Genomic DNA, 20,339 nt, shown 5'->3' with positions numbered 1-20,339 from the left:
ACATTGTTAGCATGTTACATAATATTTGTCCGGAGTTAGACTAATGTATAACATCAAGTGCACTATCTCAAGGCACAAAGCAGTCTAATGAGTAATATGAAAACAGTGAAACACGAATAGTTAACGGCAAGAGCTTTAATTATCCTTGGCTCCAAAATCTTTTTTTCATTGGTAAATGTGTGATGATGTAAAGAAATACAACTGCACACTGCACTTGTTGGATTTTTACTGCTTGCTTTTAATTTAGAAGAAGATAGTTGAAGTTCTGTCAGGTCAGATTCTGCACCACAATTGACCCACCGATCTCCATGTTCAGTCCAGTATTGCGTGACCAACAACAACAGATAAAAAACAGATTTAACAGCACAATGTACTGCAGACTGTCCTGGGACCGTCATGAAAGTTCCATGCTGTGATTTGCTGCCAAAACATATCTTAGTTGCTTCATGTTCTTTGCCTGCAACATGAACTCAAACCTGCTTTGTTAAATTATGGTTTTACATTGCAGGCTTACCGGTTTTTGTCTCACTAACTCTTATGTGTGGCATTGCTAAAAAGGTTGTTCCTTGTAAACGTACCCCCTCCCATACCATCAGACTTGCAAGGATTATCACGCAGACTTACCTTGGGTCTGCACAGCAAGTGTTCCATATTAATAAGCAATGTATATTCAACATCTACATCTAAAAGAAATCATTGTCTTTGTAATAGCAGGATCTTAGCTGGTTCATTTCATAGAGTCCCAGTGGTTTTCATTGCATTTGCTTTGACATTATTAAACTCTGTCTGTTCCACTAATAGTCAACCTAATTACCACATGTGCATGGCAGAAAAGTTTGCGCTGTGGGTCGAATGGTATTAACAATCTTTGCATGTTGCTCCTGGGCCTCTGTTTCATCAGTAGGACAGTTTTAGCATCTTCTGAATGACTGCTGTAATTATGCGGAATCAATAAGATTTTTTTTTGTTTTTGCCTTTGTTGTTTCCTTGCTATGGCCCGAAGGATGCTGCAGGCAAGGTGCTGGACCGTTGGGCAATCATGTCCCGGGAAGAGGAGATCATTACCCTCCAGCAGTTCCTGAGATTCGGAGAAACCAAATCCATTGTGGAGCTGATGGCCATCCAGGAGAAGGAAGGGCAGGCTGTGGCAGTGGCGACTTCCAAAGCAGACTCCGATATCAGGACTTTCATAGAAGGCAACAATCGGACACGGAGCCCCAGCCTCCAAGCTCATCTCGAAAATAGCAACCCGTCCAGTGTTCACCATTTTGAAAACATCCCCAACAGCCTGGCCTTCCTCCTTCCGTTCCAGTACATAAACCCTGTGTCTGCTCCCCTACTTGGTCTCCCTCCCAATGGAGTCATGCTTGAACAACCAAGCCTGAGGCTGAGGGAAACTAACCTTCCCCTGCAGAATGAGCATGTGGAGAGCAGCGAGTCTGAAGTCTCCATTTCTCCTTTTCGAAGCGACCAGTCGGGCAGCAGGAATGCGCTCAGCAGCATCATCAACATTGAACCCAAGAATGAGCAGAAGAGCATGTCCCCGATTCACACTCCATCTCCTGCAAATGACCCGGTCAAATCCGACCACTCCAAAGCCAGCATTCTGAATGCAAAGATCCAGAGGATGCGAAGGAACGGGTTGTCCCCAAGGAAGGGCCGAGTGGTCTGCAATGCGTGTGGGAAGACCTTCTATGATAAAGGCACGCTCAAGATCCACTACAATGCTGTGCACCTGAAGATCAAGCACAGGTGTACCATTGAAGGCTGCAACATGGTCTTCAGTTCCCTTCGGAGCCGTAATCGACACAGTGCCAACCCCAACCCCCGCCTGCACATGCCAATGCTGAGGAACAACCGAGACAAGGACCTCATTCGAGCCACATCTGGAGCTGCCACTCCCGTCATATCCAGCATCAAGTCAAATTTGAGCCTTTCGTCTCCCGGACGGCCGTCCCTGGGCTTCAGCTCATCCTCAGTGGATTCAGTTCTACAAAGCCCGCTGGTGTTTCCCTCGCTAAAAACAGTGCAGCCTGTCCCTCCATTTTACCGGAGCCTGCTGACCTCTGGTGACATGGTATGCCCGCCAAACTCACTCCCGACCAGCCCCATCATGCCAGTGATAGGCAGCCTCGAGCAGCCTTGCGGCCTTGAGCAGCTTCCGCCCGCTGTCCAGGAGCTCGCAGCTGAACTCGCCCCCAAGAAAAAGTCTCGCAAATCAAGCATGCCCGTGAAGATCGAAAAAGAGGTGATCGGCACCGCCGATGAGTTTGACGAAGATGATCAGGTCAACGAGAATCATGTGAACAGTGACATCCATGATGAGGAAATGAGCAATGGCAATGGTCACAAGAGTATAAGCCCTGCCATGCACATGCATGTCAGCAGCAACGCAGATGATGAGAGAAGTCTCGGGGGCTTCGAGGATAAAAAGATGGGGAGCATCACTTCCGAGGATCATGAGCAGGACCGCGATTTTGAGGATGAGTCTGAAGGCTCAGAGTCCAAAATGTGCGATGATGTTACGGAAAATGAGGAGCAGACACACAGAGACATTTTTGATAAGGACGAAATGTCAGACGGCAAGAACGAGGACAAAGACTGTGTCTCCCCCCTCCCCCAATCCATTAAAATAAAGGAGGAGTTCTGTGACCCAACCTATGACATGTTCTATAGCATCAGCCAGTATGGCTTGTATAACGGAGGAGCTGGGAGTATGGCTGCCCTCCAGGAAGGCTTTGCATCTTCCATGGGATATGGCAGCCCCCAGAAATACTCACCAGAGAGTGAACTGTGCTCCAGCCCAGATCCCAAGATCTGTTACGTCTGCAAGAAGAGCTTTAAAAGCTCCTACAGTGTGAAGTTACACTACAAGAATGTTCACCTGAAGGAGATGCATGTTTGCACAGTGGAAGGTTGCAATGCAGCGTTCCCATCTCGCAGAAGCAGAGACAGGTATAGTCTTTTCTCATTTATACAACTAGATTTAATTACTGTATGTACCTTTATAGCTGAATCCTAATTATTTAAGATGAAATGTTTTGTTCTCTCCGTTTATTTTGATTTAAATTTTACTGCTCTTCAAATCATGTTATTGCACATTTATGCATAATGTTTTTTTAAATAAATAAGGAAGACTATTGTTTTATGAATTTGGGTGTTCTCAGGTACTTTGCAGAGTTCCCTGTGAAATGATGTGACACACGTTTAACTCTACAGCTCCGAACCATTGTTCCTGTGTGGAAAAAGACACAGGGAGAAGATGAAGCATGTTGTAGGAGGAATTAAAAGGGGAAGAAAAACATGGCAGATGTTGGAAGTCTGAAATACAACAGGGATGCAGGAAATACTCAATAGGTCAGGGACATCTGTGCAAAGAGAAAATAATTAAGTATGCAGGCTGATAACCTTTCATTGGAACGAGAAGAAATTTGAACAGAGCTTATAAGGTGACTGTGGAATGAACGGATTCCATCCACTGTACCAAATGTCTTTCGAGGAGGAAGTTCAGCCACCCTTAAATAGTTTAGTTTAGTTTAGTTTATAGACATAAAAATGTTGTAGTAACTCAGTGGACCAGGGCGGCATCTCTGGAGAAAAGGAATAGGTGATGTTTCGGGTCGAGACCTTTCTTCAGACGGTTTAGATTAGTTTAGTTTATTATCATCAAGTGTACTGAGGTACAGTGAAAAACTTTTGTTCGCCTGCTGTCCAAAGAAAAGACACCACATGATCACAGTCAAGCCATCCACGGTGAAATTAAGATTTAAAAGGGGGGAGCGATTGTATTGGATTATAGCAGATCCTCATATGGGACCGACACACAGAGACGTCTAGCTCTAGAGCCATCTTGGTCCAATTGTGCTTGACTCTGAACTGCCCTCTTAAAGGTCCAAGAAAGCCATTCAATGAAGTGACCCACCACTTCCTCCTTGAGGGCAATTGGGCAATGGGCTGTAAATGGTGGTCTTTTAAGCTGTGACAATGTCCCAAAAATAATAATAATAATAATATACAGACCCTGGGAAAGGACGTGCAAGAAATAACAAAGGGAAGCTCTGTATGGGGCAGAGGACAGGAGAGAGTAAGTGGTGATAGGAATGATGATGTCAGATCGGCGTGATGCTTCTGTATTTCCCTGCATTTTGTACAGGGTTGGCAAGAGTGGTGGAGGAGAAGCTGTTCTCGCGATGCATTATGAGGAGATCCAAGGTGATAAAAGTAAATGTCCATAATAATGAATGCATTTCACTTTAACATATGTATTCTCTACAAATCCCAAGGCAGCATCTGTGAGTTTGGCTGCCCTCTGTGGAGAGTGCCTGCACCAAGGATCAATAATTGTTGAGAGGTGGAGGCAGCTTATGATAAAGATTTTTTTAAATCAACTCTCCCTCTTGATATTGTTTTGTTCACCCAGAGTTTACCAGAGATCAAAATCGAACCCCTCCCCAACTCCATCCAGCAGCTACATTCCTTCCTCACTGAAAGCCAGACACATCACTAATCACATGTTTCCTCTCATCGTTCTGTTCCCATTTCATGACAAATGGTGGATTTCACTCACACACACCAACACACGCACACACTCACTCAATCACAACTCACACACACACTCAAACCACTGGCATTCAGAGACACGCGTTCTGCCACTCACACAACTCGCACTTTGAAAGCATATTCAACCACATGTACTAGCATCATTCCACAGACCAAGCCAAGGTTTACACATGCCTTGATTATGTGAGATCTCTCGCTTTGCTTTGTGTCTTCTTTCATTGCTGCTCTAATAATGTTGCTGCGTACAGCTCGTGGTTTGCCTCATTTGCACTGACTGTTTTCTTGGCCTCTCTTTATACCAGTGCCTGTAGCCCTGCATACTGATCCTAGGGACACACCTTGTCAACTGCTGCCCACACAGATAAACCACATGATTGCAGCCACAACATATCAGGACTGACTGTTACAAATGGTTCATTGCTGCCATATCTCTCCAGGTCCTTTTCCAGCCAAACTCTCTGCTCAATAATGACGCCCATGTGCAGAGTGGTCTATCGGCACACTGTTTGAGACCCTTTATCAGGTTTAAACAGTCTGCAATCATTCCCAGCTGTAGTCCTTGACATTGTGACTTTGCCCCAAATCAAGCTGTACCCTTAATGGTACTCAAAAATATGAAGAATTCATCTTAAAGTTTGCACAGATTTTTTGCTCAGTTAACAATGGGTACTGTCTGTTTCTTTACTGGTGCTTACCGGAGAGAAACGCTCTTGTAGTTGTTGACCTGTAGAACCACAGCATAATCTATGCAACCCAAATATGACTCCAGCACAGTGTGAAGGGTTTGGGCAAGGTCAGGGTGATGGGGGAAGAAGAGTTGATAGCCAGAATACCACCTGGATTGTTTGGTGAAACTGACAGCATGGCAAGCCGCAGCAAAACACCGCACCTGAGTTAATATGAATTAAATTGCAGCCAGAGTTCACAGGTTGGTACTGGCAACGTTGAGTCAGAATTTGATATTAGGCCGGGTGTCTTTCAGGTGTGGTGCTGACTGTGGCTCAGTGAGCAGTGAGTCGTTTCCAGTGAACAGGTCAATACATATCCCACAGGCAACATCAGTAAGCCACGTTTTGTAACCATAACCACGCTTCTATTCATGATTACGTGCTGTGCACAAATTGGTAATCTCTTACTATATTTACTACTGCAGTGACCAGGCTTATGGAAGTATGTAATGACCTGGAGAGTGTTTTGAGTTGTTACTGTTGTTGTGAAAGGCACAGTAGCAATGTGAGCCTGGATTATTCAGATGGAGCACGATGGGGATAAGTCATGACTTTTTGCAACAGTGTATATTGTATTGGTGCGGCATTATTTGATTGTCTTAATTTATTAATTTTCTTTTTATATCCATCAGTGGGATTGTGTCACAACAATTATGGCCCATCCATGATTACCCTTGAGAAGGTGGTAGTGAGCTATATTGAACTTCTATAGTCCTAGTGAGGCTATTCTTGCAATGCTGCTGCAGACAGAGGTCGAGCATTTTAACTCACCGACGATGAGGGAACAGTTAAGTATTTGCAAGTCAGGATAGTGGGTGATTTGGGGGAAGTGTTCCCATTGTCCTGCCCTCCATGGCAATAGAAGTTAAAGATTTAGTTATTGCCACTGAGGATTTAAAGGTTGAATCAATTTATTTATTCTTTTGCCATAGGAGAAAAAAGTCCTTTGTTGTATCTTCTCCTATTAACATCAATCACAGGATTTCTAGGGCGCAAAGTTTCTTGTTGCTTCCTCAAAAGTAATCAATATTTTAATGTATTAATTAAAAACTATACTTTTTCTTTATGCAGACCACTACTCTCTCTAATTCTCAATTATTTGTGATTTTTGTGTCCTGTCTTCCATGAATGTTTTCCTCATCTTCTTGGTTTATCTTGATTTTGAACAGGCCAGAGTGGCAAGCATGGTTTTGAACAAAGTGGAATGAAAGACTAATCAACATAGGTGTACCACCCTTCTCTGGCCACAGTTGATTATACCATTGAACTTTGACTATTCCACTAACCAGGAACTTAAATCGTCATTGAACACTAGTTGTCCAAAACCAGTGAATGCTGAATGAGCCTAAACTGTCCCATTGAACATTACTCCACTCTAATTCATACCAATAAAACATTGACAGTCAAATTAAATGCTGACTCATTCTAAATCTTACCAGGAAACACTAACTCTGAACCGTGCCATTGAACAGTGACTCTCGTTAAAGAGGTCAACTTTGCTTTTTTTTGATAATAGGCACAGGGACCTAAATGCACAATTAATTATAATGATGGAAGCACTCCAATTTTCTACTGATGAGTCTTGTCAATGATTTTGGTGTCAAACAGTCATTATTGATTGGCTAGTCATAACATTAAATGGCCAGTGTCACGAGGGCTCGTTCTGGTTGAAGTCAGCTTGCAGATCTTAAAGGGGAGATGCACCATGGTTGGAGGAGTTGCAGGAATCTGTACATGAGAGGATCTGACCTGAGAACCCATGAAAAATTGTACAAATGTGTGAGAATGTGAGCTCTGGGTTTTCCAATGCTGCGCTGCAGGCCTTGAATGTAGGAGTGATGTCCTGTATCTGCAGGAGGCCTGGAGTCAGCAAGAGCAAAATGATATGGTCAGTACCGGCACTCAAGCCCCGAGGATCCGGATGTGGTGTCGCAAGAAGTTCAGTGACCTCACGTGTGTGGTCCAGGTCAGTGAATGCTTCATTAATGCCATGTCCCATCAGTTGCACTACCAGCCTGCCACCTTGCTCAATGCACGAGACCCCTTCACTCGCCTGCCAATTGCCTCCATCAATTTGGGTTCCTACATTATATTTATCTAGCTCACCTCATCCTCACACTTTTATTCCCGCCATTAGTCCATGCTCATAGCTTGCACAGCCTGTCAGTTATTCAATCCGGATAAACATATCTACCCAAACTACACATTTTTGCTCGCGAATACTTGACAAGATGGTGTACAATCAGAGGCAGCTACCAATAAAGAACAGATTGCTTTCTACATTGTCACACCATGGAGGAGGGTGCCGGGCATTACTGGAACACCTCCTTTTGTGTCTGTGGACAGTGCCAGGGTTGAACCCATCCAAGGGGATGGTGCCCTTGTACTTACATTTCTCCTATACATCTCCTCTTTTATGCTCTCTTCTGGTTTGCAAATTGCAGATGGTGTGAGCATGCACCCGTCACTTCCCTCTGGACCCCGCGTCATAACTTTACCCTTGCCCCTTTTCCATTGCAGATACCGAAGAACTGCATCCTGTCCAGGCAGTGGGGGCCAGCAGGACGGCATCTGTGCTGAAGTCACAACGTCACTCGATATCACTGTCTCACCAACCAGCTCAGATACTGATACTGTGCATCATTTAGAGGAAGGCAGAGAGGTGGGATCTCCAGGCATGAGTGGCCTGTGGCCATGGCAGGGGGCCACTATAGTGCCCGCACCCTCAATGATGCAGAGTGATCAGATGAGGACTTTGAAGGGACTGGCTACTGAAGAAGACTGATGGGTACGCACCATGAAGTGCTAGCTATATTGACGGGGCAGCCAGAATGCCTGCATTCACTGTCAAGTAGCACAGAGAGTCCAGCGCCAAAATGGCACAGTTTTGCATAGAGCCTGTAGCTATCCTCTTCAGTCTGGAAGTGATGGCCAACTCCATTGGCACAATTGTGGACCAAGTATGGACAATCTGATGGACAATTTGTCCCCTCTGCTCAGTCCTCTGCTGTGGTTTACAGGGGCTTTGCAAGGTATCCTGCCAATCCACCACTCTGTCCTCTAACTGAGAATCAGAGAGGAAAACTTGTACTTTTATCAAGTCTTCCATCACAATGTTCCATAGTGCTTTATTACCAAGAAAGTGTTTGTCAAGCGTGGTCAGTATTTTGATGTGGGAAACCTAGCAGCCAGCTTGCTCCGACGATCATCACAAAATCTGTTTTAATGACATTGGCTCAGGATAAGTATTGGCCCATGAGAGAGCACTCTTGCTCTTTGAAGTGGTGTGTAATGATTTCCAGTGTAAGTTTGAGGAAGAACGTGGAGACCGCTTAAAGTAGCATCTAAATGTTGGCACCTCAGAAGCTACTTTTACACCTGTGCAAAACTCCTTTAGTACTGTCCCCTCCACCAGGTTCAACACTCCGTTAGTATTACACTTCACCGGGGCTACTCTCCCTCTGTACTGCTACTGTGATGGCATGGCAATACATCAGCACAGGTCTACAAAAAATGCAGCAATATAGCTGCATCGCCCATCTGACAGAGGAGCACTCGGTACCGCTCATCCGACAATTCAGCACTCCCTCAGTTCTGCTTCTCCAAATCGTGCATCAGTCCCTTGGTACTGCCTCTCTAACTGTGTAGCACTTCCTCACCACTGCCCATCTACTTGCACCGTACTATCTCAGTACCTCTCCTCCTGCAGCTACTGGGACCTTCCAAAAAGTGAGAGGCAATGGAGTGATTGTTTCAATCTGTTGTGTCATATTTCATATAACAGCATGGCAGTAATTGCATTGATGTTGCCTGTGTGTGTATGGGTTGTGCACTTGAATCCCAGTCACCTGCAGGCAGTCTGTGTCACCCGAGATCTGTGGTGGTTTCTCTGAGCTGTGAACTGAAGGCACCATGCCTTCTGCCAGGATAACAGACATCACTCTAATTACAGCCTTTGGCCATGTACCAACTGATCACTGAGTGAGTGGAATTCCTTTGAATGAAAGAGTACATTGGTGAAGCGACATGCATGCATTCAATGGCACCCTGTACCCTGGGGGAAATGGCAATACCGGTGAAATTACATTCTCGGTCTCTCCAGATGAGTAGAATATACCCAAATGGAGACACGAGAGACATTAGATGCTGGAATCTTGAGCAAAACACAGTGCTGGAGAAACTCAGTGGGTCAAGCAGCATCTGTGGAGTGAGTGTTCAAGCCGTGTTTCGGGTCAGGACCCTTCTTCAGACTGGATAGCTGATGTTTTGGGTCGGGATGAAACCTGGATCCCAACTCAAAATGTCTCCTGCCTATTCCTTCCCACAAATGCTGCCTGATCCATTGAGTTCTTCCAGCATTTTATGTTTTGTTCAAGGAATGCACCCATCTTTCATTGAATAGAGAGATTTAATGCACCACGGTAATGAGGGTGTTGCATTTGGTATTACATCTGCACCATGTCTGGAACTGTGACTGTTCCTGAACCAGGCCTCGCCCAAGGCAGTGCCATTGGATTTAGGTTGCTTATACACCATACCATTTCTGTTTCTTCACTCTCTCATATGTAAATAAGTATGCTCGGCTGCAGATTCAGACTGCCTTATATTCATATTTTAACCGTGACTTCATATTAAAGGAACAAGTCCCCTTCCGCTCTTTCAGGTGGACATAATATATGCCACCACTCTATTTCAGAGAAGAAAATTCAGTACACCTGACCCCTGGGTAAACAACATTGTGGAACATATTATCTAGTTATTTCATTGGTGTGTGTGGAGTCTGCAATGCACATTATCAGTGGCCAAGTTTGATTACATTGCAACAAGTGATTTACCGTCACAGATATTTCATTGGCTGTAAACCTCTTTAAGGTATCCCAATATTCTGAAAGATGGTGTGGAAATTTAAAATGTGACCAATATTACTGCAAATTTTAATGAACTCCGGGATCAATTGCAGAGATAAGTGGTTTTCCTAATGTTGGATTTGAAGTAGTGAAGAGCTTTGGATGAACAGCACTGAACATTGGGAAAAATGGATGTAGGGTTGGATGGCCAAGTTACAAGCTCTGCATCTCCAGAATGAGCAAGCAAGGTATAGCTTAAAGAGGTTTGCATCATTTGGCATGTCAGAGCTCCTTGGAGTGATTCTTGACCTTCAAGGTAAAAACACACTAATCATTGTGTTCATTATATGCTCCTGAATGTGGCATATTGGAGAATGCCTTGGCACACTTCAGACTTCCAAAGTGCATCACCAGACATCAGTATCATGAATCTCATAAAAATCCAAACGTTGTCAATTACAAGGTGTAGTTGTTGCATGCATATACCTTCATCATGCCAAGTGAAATATTAAAGCACTTATTGAATTGCAAACTTTCTGCTCATGTCTTTAAAGACCAAAGCTACTTGTTAGTTTATGCTTCAAAAGTTTCCCAACATGTGAGGACATATTGTCATTCAAAAGGTTGTAGATATGTTGGTCAATGGGGTGACCTCTCTTCATTAATTCTTGACGGCAATCATTGCTCGTCCCAAATTGCCCTTGATAAACTGATGGTGAGCTATTCACAAATGCACTGTGCATCCCAGATGAATAGTCAGCCATGCAATGATCCAGTGGAAGAATTAATCCTCACAGCTATGCCTGTCACATCTTCAGTAGCATTTCTGCAGCATCTCTGGCAACAATGCCCCCACCCTCCTAATACATAGAACATAGAAAGGTACAGCACAGGAAAGGCCCTTCAGCCCACAACATCGGTGCTGAATACGATGCCAAGATAAATTAGTCTCTGCTGCCTGCACATGGTCCATACCCCTCCATTCCCTGCATATCCATATACCCATCTAAAAGCCTCTTATACACTACTATCCTATCTGCATCCCCCACCACACCTAGCACCACGTTCCAGGAACCCACACACTATGTAAAACAACTGGCCCAGCATTTCTCCTTTCACATTTTCCCCTCGTACCTTAAAACTCGGTCTTTGACATTCTATCCTGAAAAATAGGTTTTTACTATTTATCCTAGCTATCCCAACTTGGACTCCAAGCTCTCTCTGTACATCAATGGTGTTAAGGGTCTTGCAATTAAGTTGCTTTGATAATCAGGGAGAATGTCAAGACGGTACTTAGAGAGGACATACTGGAGGGTACATCTACTGAGGCATTATGGGTTCAGCTAAAAAATGAGAAAGATGCAATTACTCTAATGGAGTTATATTATAGGCAATATACACAATAGCCAGCAGGTTAAGATAGAGGACTAGATATGTAGACAGATTACGGAAGGATGCAAGAAACATAGGGTTGTTGTAGTGGGTGACTTTAACCTTCCCAATATTGACTGGGATTTGGGGCACGAAGATTAGACAGAGCAAAATTTGTTATGTGTATCCAAGGAAGTTTCCCTAAACAGTATGTGGATAGTCCAATTCGAGGAGGGACCATACTGGATCAGGTCCTGGTTGATGGGGCAAAGCATCCTGGAGATAAGGAGTGTTGATTGGGAGCCGTTGTTATTGGGTAAATCTACAGATGCAAGCTGTTTGAAGGGCCAATGTCATATGGAGTATTACAAGCTAAGTTGCGGCAAGCTAAGGGAACCATGACCAGTAGGCCCCCCCCCCGGTCTCTCCACGTTGGTTTGATCGATCCAAAGGACAAGCTGTTGCCCAGCAGCAGTCCCCCCGTCCACGGTTTGGCATCCAAAGGAACAGCAGGGCGTAACGTCGCAGGAGCACCTGCCAGAGCCAGAGCGAGGTTGTAGACAACAACAAACTGCCTTAGTGGCTCCAACTCCGGAATTTCCTGAGGTTTACTCCTGGAGCCTTTTCCATGACTGGATATGGCCACAAGGCAGTGGAGGTTTTAAATCAGAGTTTTCCCTCTCCTAGATGGACTGCCTTTCCAGGCTGACGAGCCCCATCTGCCCGAGACTCGTGGGGGCGGGAGCGTCTACCTTCCCGTGCAGGTCTATAGCACCTGCCCACTGACCTGATGACCAAGGAGGTTGTAATCTTGGCCAGGAATAAAAAGGAAGAAGAGTCTTGACCCGAAGCGTCTCTCCAGAGATGCTGCCTGTCCCGCTGAGTTACTCCAGATTTTTGTGTCTATTTTCTACTAAAAGGAAGCTCATGCCAGGTTTAAGAAGGTGACAACGGATGGAGTTTATGAGGAATATAATGCATGTAGGAAAGAACTCAAGCAGGCGATTTGAAGGGCGAAAAGGGTCCATAAAATGTCATTGGTGAGTCTGATGAAGGAAAATCCCAAGGCTTTTTTATATGTACATTAATAATGAGGGTGACCAGGGAGAAGGCAGGGCTGCTCAAAGATAAAAGGAAGGAATCTAGGCTTAGAGTCAGTGGATGTAGGTAAGGTACTAACTGAGTACTTTAGATCTGTATTCACTGAGGAGAAGGACCTAGAGGACAGCAAGATCAGTGCAGAGAATATAAATTTTGAGATCGATAAGGAGATGGTGTTCTATAGTAATCTGTGCAGGGACCTCTGCTGTTTGTGATATATATAAATGATTAGATGTAATTGTAGATGGTATGGCGAGAAAGTTTGCTAATGATACCAACATTGGAGGAGTTTCAGACAGTGAGGAACGCTGTTGATACATTGGGATCCGTAGATCAGCTGCAGAATGGGTGAATGGTAGATGGAGTTTAACACAAGCAAATGTGAGGCGTTGCACTTTGGGAGGTGGAATGTAAAGGGCCTGTCCCACTTGGCGATTTTCTTTGGCAACTGCCAGCGTCATATCAGTGTCGCCAAAAGATTTTGAACATTTCAAAATCCAGCGGCGAAAAAAAAAAAATGTTGCGACACTTGAAAAAGCACAGCACGTCATAGGTCATCATGCCATGTCACCGTCGTGTCATAAGTCATCAGGGTGATCTGATACGTCAGTCAATTATGCCGGCAGTCGCCAAAAAAATCGCCAAGTGGGACAGACCCTTACAGGTCATGGCAAGACCCTTAACAGCATTGATGTGCAGAAGGATCTTCAAGTCCAAATTCATAGCTCAGAAAAGGTAGCAGCACAAGTTGATAGGATTGTAAAGAAGGTGTACGGTTTGCTAGCGATCATTGCGATACAAGAGTCAGGATTTCATGGTGCAGCTCCATCGGACTTTGGTTAGGCCGCATTTGGAGTATTGTGTACAAATCTGGTCTCTCCATTGTAGGAGAGTGCAGAGGAATTTTACCAGAATGCTGCCTGAATTAGAGGGTTACAGCTACAGGGAGGTGTTGGACAGACTTGGATTGTTTTCTCTGGAACATCGGAGGTTGAGGGGGAGACCTGATAGAAGTATATAAAATCATGAGAGGCGAAGATAGGGTAGACAGCCAGAACCTTTTTCCCCACGGTGGAAATATCTATCACTAGAGGGCAAGGCTATAAGATGAGAGGTGGAAACTTTAATGGAGATGTGCAGAGCAAGATTTTTACCCAGAGAGTGGTGGGGGCCTAGAATATACTGCTAGGTATGGTGGTGGACATACAATAGTGGTGTTCAAGAGGCTTTTGAACAGGCACATGGAAGTACACGGAATAGTGGGATATGGATCATGAAAAGGCAGATGAGGTAATTTTAACCTAGCATAATATTTGGCACAAACATTGTGGGCTGAAGGGCCTTTTCCTGTGGTGTACTATTCTGTTATGTTCTATTTTATTCTACTATTAACTATATCATTCTCCGTTACATTCCACCTCCCAACGGTTTGCAAACACTGAAAGCACTGAAATTGGTCCCCAGCTCTGAACAGTAAAACTCCACTAATGCACAACCTGATTTCATAAATCCCGAGTCTGGCATCTGGCTCACCAGGTGATGTTTCGGCACTTCCTTCCCACTCACCGGGGTCCCAATTCTCACACTCCCTTTCCATTCACCAGAATCCCAGTTCTCATGCTCTCTTTCTACTCAATGGGACCCATTGTTCTCATGTTCACTTCTACTCACTGAACCCCCAATTCCTGTGCTCCATTTCCACTCACAGCTCCCTAGTTCCTTAGGGGCTCTGTACCACAACTAGAGAACCTGTTACAATATTATGCAAGATCTTAAAACAGTGATTTAACAGTGTGTTGGAACATTACTGGCCTACTGCAGTTGTACAGGGCCCTGGTGAGACCACACCTGAAGTATTGTGTGCAGTTTTGGTCTCCAAATTTGAGGAAGGACATTCTTGCTATTGAGGGAGCACAGCGTAGGTTTACAAGGTTGATTCCCGGGATGGCAGGACTGACACATGATGAAATAATGGGTTGACTAGGCTTGTATTCATTCAATTTAGAAGGATGAGACGGGATCTTATAGAAACATATACAATTCTTAAAGGATTGGACAGGCGAGATGCAGGAAAAATGTTCTTGATGTTGGGGGAGTCCAGAACCAGGGGTCAAAGTTTCAGAATAAGGAGTAGGCCATTTAGGGCTGAGACGAGAAAAAACTTCTTCACCCAGAGAATTGTGAATCTGGAATTCTCTGCTACAGAAGGCAGTGGAGGCCAATTCACTGGATGTTTTCAAGAGAGAGTTAGATTTAACTCTTAGGCTAAAGGAATCGAGGGATATGGGGAAAAAGCAGGCACTGGGTACTGATTTTAGATGATCAGCCATGATCATATTGAATGGCGGTGCTGGCTCAAAGGGCCGAATGGTCTCCTGCACCTATTTTTCCATGTTTCTATGTTTATCCTTATAACTATAAAACTCTGATCTTGGATGTGTGTGTGTGTGCGTGGTGTGTTTATTTGTTTGTGTGTTGTCACATCTTCTCAAATAAACGACGCTCTAACGGTAAATATTTTACTTATTCGGGAAGAGATTTACCCCCTGGAGTCCGAAAACGCCTTACCTGAAAATGTTGTCCTTTATTTCTCGAGATATTTATGAAAATGTTCACAAATCCGATAAAACGTAGAAAATAAACCGGCGCTTTCGCTGATGACATCGCAATGGATCTGCCTACCTGTGATCTGCTCCTGCTGCGATTTTGCCTGCAGCTGGAGCCCGGAGCTGGACTTGGAGCTGGAGCCAGAGTGATGGAGTATTACGTTCGGGAACCAGCCCTCCTCTGTGACGCCGCGCGCCGCCCCCCCCCCCCCCCCCCACCCCTCAAAACTCCCCCCCCCCCCCCCCCCTCCCTCTCCACCCCCGCTTCCTCTCTGACCCTCCCACTCCCTCTCTGCCCCCCACCCTCCCCTGCCACTGCCATCATCCCCCCTGCCCCTGCCCCCTGCCCTCTCCCTGCCCCTGCCCCAGCCCTCTCTCTGTCACTGGCCTCTCTCCCTCTCCAGCCGCGCCTGCGAGTTGGGAGCTATGCGTGAGTGGATAGGGCGGGAGATGGGGTAAAAGGAGCGAATGAATAATATTCATATAATATCAAGAGGGGTGGTTAGTGTGTGTGTGTGGGGGAGGGGAGGGGTCGGTGTGTGACGCCACAGGCCGCCCGTGAAACTGGCCACAGCTCTGTATCACATCTCTAAAACTGACCACATCATTGTATCAATAATAAGCCCTGGCAGGATATCACTTAAACCCGTTATGTATCAAAATAATTGGTACAAGCTCCACTACACTAAATCTGGTTTAGATTCAACAGCACAGCGGTGCAGCTGTCTTACAGTGAAAGAGACCCGGGTTCGTTCTTGACGACGGGGACTGTCTGTTTATACGGTTTCCCTGTGACTGTGTGGGTTTCCTCTGGGTGCCCTGATTTTCCTCCCACATTCCAAAGATGTGCAGCTTTGTAAGTTAATTAGCATCTGTAAATTGCCCCCAGTGTGTAGGATAGAACTAGTGTACGGGCGAATCGCTGGTTGGTATGGACTCGGTGGGCCGAAGGGCCTGTTTCCACACTGTATAAACTAAACATTCTGGTTGTCATTGAATATGGATCCCAGTGCTCTATAACCAACATTCTTCCCAGTGGGCAATAACTATATTATAACAATTGGTTCCAGCCCTGCATCACTAAAAGTGGTCCCTGTCCTCCATCACCTGACCTTGCCCAGCCTCGTTTCATTAATACTACCCCTGAATTATATCACTAAAATTGGCCACAGCCCTGTACTATGACGAACAACTGCAAACAATGTCTTTCACTAAATCAAAATTTCAACTTTAATAAAAAGCCCATAACAATGTTAAACAAAATGAAGGGATGTGGGTTGTCCCATGTGTGCCCCCCTTCATGAAAGGGATGGCTCCAGACCTGGCCTTAGCATTCTCAATAGAAGTAGTCAGGATTGAATATAGGTTGCAAAAAATGAAGTGCTGGAGGAACTTAATGGTTCAGGCAGCATCTGTGGAGAAAATGGACTGACAACATTTCAGGTTGGGAACCTTCTTCGGACTAATTGGGAAAGGACGGGGGGGGGACCAAAGGAGAAAGCTGGAAAAAGATGTGGTCGTTGGACAAAGCCTAGCAAGTAGACGATTAACGGTGATTGGCAGATGGTTGGAGAAAGTGACAAAGACTATAGCCAAAGAGTAGACAAAAGGGTGTCAGATAGGAAAGAAGTGGAAGAGTAAAATGTAAATGAGGTAGAGATATGGGTGGAAGAAGACAGGGGAGAGGGAATAAAGGGGAACGGTGAGATTCAGGGATGGGCTTGACAAGGGTTTCATAATGAACATCAACCCCCATCCTCCCCAAAGAATTTATAATAAGCTTAAGATCGACAGTAGTTGAAGGCCTTGACTAGATCTATAAAAAACATAAGTATTGCCTTTCCTATTCCCCTTGCCCCATCATAATATTGTTAAAGACTGTACTTTGATTACAACCAGGCGTGGCCCTGGCTCCAGAGTAGTCAACTTAGCTTCAACCTTGGACCATCTAAATCTGGTCCAGGCCTTGTATCACTTATTCTGGCCCTAGGCCTATTGCAATGAAACTGACCCACTATCTCTAATGCAGTGATTAAAGCTGTGAACTGTGGCCTCAGACATGTATCACTACAACTGGCTCCAGACCAGTATTGCCACTGCTAACCCCAAACCTGTATTGCCACAGCTGGCCCCAGGACTCCATCACCACAGCTGGCCCCAGACCTGCATTGCCACATGGTCTCAGACCTGAATTGCCACAGTTTGCCCCACACGTCACTTACTACAAGTGGCCCCACCCAATGTAACTAAAACTGGCCAAGGGACATTTATCACAAATACTGGCCTGGCCTTGTATTCCTAAATATGATTCCAACAACATATCACTAAAACTGACCTCCGCCGCCATTCCCCAAAACTGATCCCAGCACATAGGGCAGCATGGTGGTACAGTGGTAGTTGCCGCCTTAACAGCGCCATAGACCCAGGTTCAATCCTGACTACGGGTGCTGTCTGTATGGAGTTTGTATGTTCTTCCTGTAAGCACATGGGTTTTCTATGAGATCTTCGGTTTCCTCCCATGCTCCAAAGACGTACAGGTTTGTAGATTAATTGGCTTGCTAAAAAATATTCAATTGTCCCCGGTGTGTGTAGGGTAGTGTTGATGTGTAGAAACCGCTTGTCGGCCCTGACTCTGGGCCGAAGGGCTTGTTTCCGTGCTGTATCTCTGAACTAAACATATATTAATACAAATGGCCCCTGCCCTGTGTCTCTTCAGCTGACACAACCCTGTTAACAATGGTTAACTAAAGTTGGCTCAGCCTTGTATAAGTGCAACCAATGAATTTGTTTAGCTAACCCCAGCCAGCACAACAATTAGCTCCATCCTGCTCCAACCCTATTGCACTTAAAGTGGATCCATCTCTATTTCTACATATTGCTCCCAGCCCAATATCAACAAAGCTGACCTGTCCATGTAATATAAACTGTTCACATGAATGTATTACTGAATCTGTCTCCAGGCTCTGAAGCCCTATATCAGCAAAATTGACCGAGTTTTTTCAATAAACTGGCCTTGGCCCTGCCTCATTAAACTTAACCCAGCTTATTTCCATGCTGTATATTTTAATCAATCAATTGTCACTAAATCTGGAACAAACTAAGTATTAATAAACAAGTTCCATCACCACATCATTATGAGTGGTCCCAGCCAACCATCCCAATACCATTTATTTTAGTGTCACATGAAAACTCACTGATAATGCTTCGCACATTATCATCTAAATCATTGACATAAACAACAAACATGAGCAGGCTCAGCACTGACCCCTGAGGCATACAACTAGTCACAGGCTTCCATTTCAAAAAACAACCTTTCTCCACCAACCTCTAGCTCTCCCTGGATCCCATGCAATCCAACCTTCCAGAGAAATCTACTATGCGGAACCTTATCAAAGGCCTTACTGAAGTCCTTATAGACACTGTCTATGGCCTTCCCCCGTCAACCTTCTTGTTTACGTCTTCAAAAAACTCAGTCAAATTTGTGAGAAATTATCTCCCGGGTATAAAACCATCTTGACTATCCTTAATTAGTCTATCCAAATGCATATATCCCCTTGAATCCTATCCAGGAGATTACCCATCACCTGTTCTTGAAAGATGCTGTCTTGGACTGAGTTAGTTTAGTTTAGTTTATTATTGTCAAGTGTACGGAGGTACAGGGAAAAGCTTTTTATTGCATGCTATCTAGATTTAAAAAAAGACAATACTTGATTACAATCAAGCAATCCACAGTGCACAGATAATGGATAAAGGGTACAACGTTTAGTGCAAGTTAAAGTCCAATAAAGATAATTCAAAGGTCTTCAATGAGGTAGATGGGAGGTCAGGACCACACTAGCTGATGAGAGGACCATTCAGTTGCCTAATTACAGCTGGAGAGAAACTGTCTCTCTGAATCTGGAGGTATGGATTTTCAAACCTCGCTACCTCTTGTCTGAGGGGAGAGGAGAGAAGAGAAAGTGACCGGGGTGAGACTGGTCCTTGATTATGCTGGTGGCCTTGCTGAGGCAGCATGGAGTATAGATGGCGTCAATGGAAGGGAGGTTGGTTTGCGTGATGGTCTGGGCTGTGTACACAACTCTGAGGTCTTGTGGTCTTGGATGGCACTGTTCCAAACTAGGCTGTGATGCATCCCAATAAAATGCTTTCGATTACATATCTGTAGATGTTGGTGAGGGTTGTTGGGGACTTGCCGAATTTCCTACATCTTCTAAGGAAGTAAAAGCGTTGGCGTGTTTTCTTGGCCATCGCTTCGATATGGCTGGTCCAGGACAAATCACTGGTGATGTTTATTCATTGGAGCTTGAAGCTTTGGACCATTTCCACTTTGGCACCATCAAGGTATGCCAAGGTGTGTCTACAGCTTTGGTTCCTGAAGTCAATCACAACCTTCTTTATCTTGCTGACATTGAGGGAGAGGTTGGTGTCTTTGGCACCAAGTTACAAGATTCTCAAGTTAAAGTTATAAGTTTACTCCAGCACTTTGTGCCATATGCAAGATTCAATCATTTGTAGTTCTGATGTAGATCCCCATCAGCCCCTGATGATTTACCCACCCTAACCTGCACCAACATTTCTAACACTTTTTCCTTGTGGATAGAGATATGCTCCAGAATAACAGCATCCCCTCTCTAACTCTCTAGCCTCAAAACCCTTCTCCCTGGTGAATGCCATGCAGAGTTATTCATTTGGGGCATTATAGATACATAGAAAATAGGTGCAGGAGTAGGCCATTTGGTCCTTGGAGCCAGCACCGCCATTCAATGTGATCATGAATGATCATCCACAATCAGGTACTCCCCTCCCCGTTCCTGCCTTCTCTCCAAATCCCTTGATTCCACTAGCCCTATGCGCTCTAACTCTCTTGTGAATGCATCGAATGAATCGGCCTCCACTGCCTTCTGAGGCAGAGAATTCCACAAATTCACACTTCTCTGGATGAAAAAGTTATTCCTCATCTCAGTTCTAAATGGCCTACCCCTTATTCTTAAACTGTGGCCCCTGGTACTGGACTCCCCCAACATCGGGAACATGTTTCCTGCATCTAGCATGTCCAATCCCTTAATAATTTAATGGTTCTGTAAGATTCCCTCTCATCCTTCTAAATTCCAGTGTATTCCAGTTCC

At 44.8% G+C, this 20,339-nt stretch overlaps 1 protein-coding gene across 10 annotated transcripts in view; it reads left to right on the top strand.

The window, feature by feature from the left end:
• bnc2 (basonuclin 2) overlaps window positions 1–20,339 on the top strand; it is a 533,367-nt gene that overhangs the window by 449,782 nt on the left and 63,246 nt on the right. For all 10 annotated transcript variants that reach the window (XM_055632361.1, XM_055632358.1, XM_055632357.1 and 7 more), the window contains one exon: window positions 1,004–2,955. In XM_055632361.1, coding sequence (XP_055488336.1) covers window positions 1,004–2,955 — 1,952 coding nt within the window. The remainder of the gene's footprint in view (window positions 1–1,003; window positions 2,956–20,339) is intronic.

This window comes from Leucoraja erinacea, chromosome 3, assembly GCF_028641065.1.
Source record: "Leucoraja erinacea ecotype New England chromosome 3, Leri_hhj_1, whole genome shotgun sequence".
In the NCBI taxonomy this organism is placed as follows: Eukaryota; Metazoa; Chordata; class Chondrichthyes; order Rajiformes; family Rajidae; genus Leucoraja; species Leucoraja erinaceus.
This window is presented reverse-complemented; position numbering and strand designations above follow the sequence as displayed.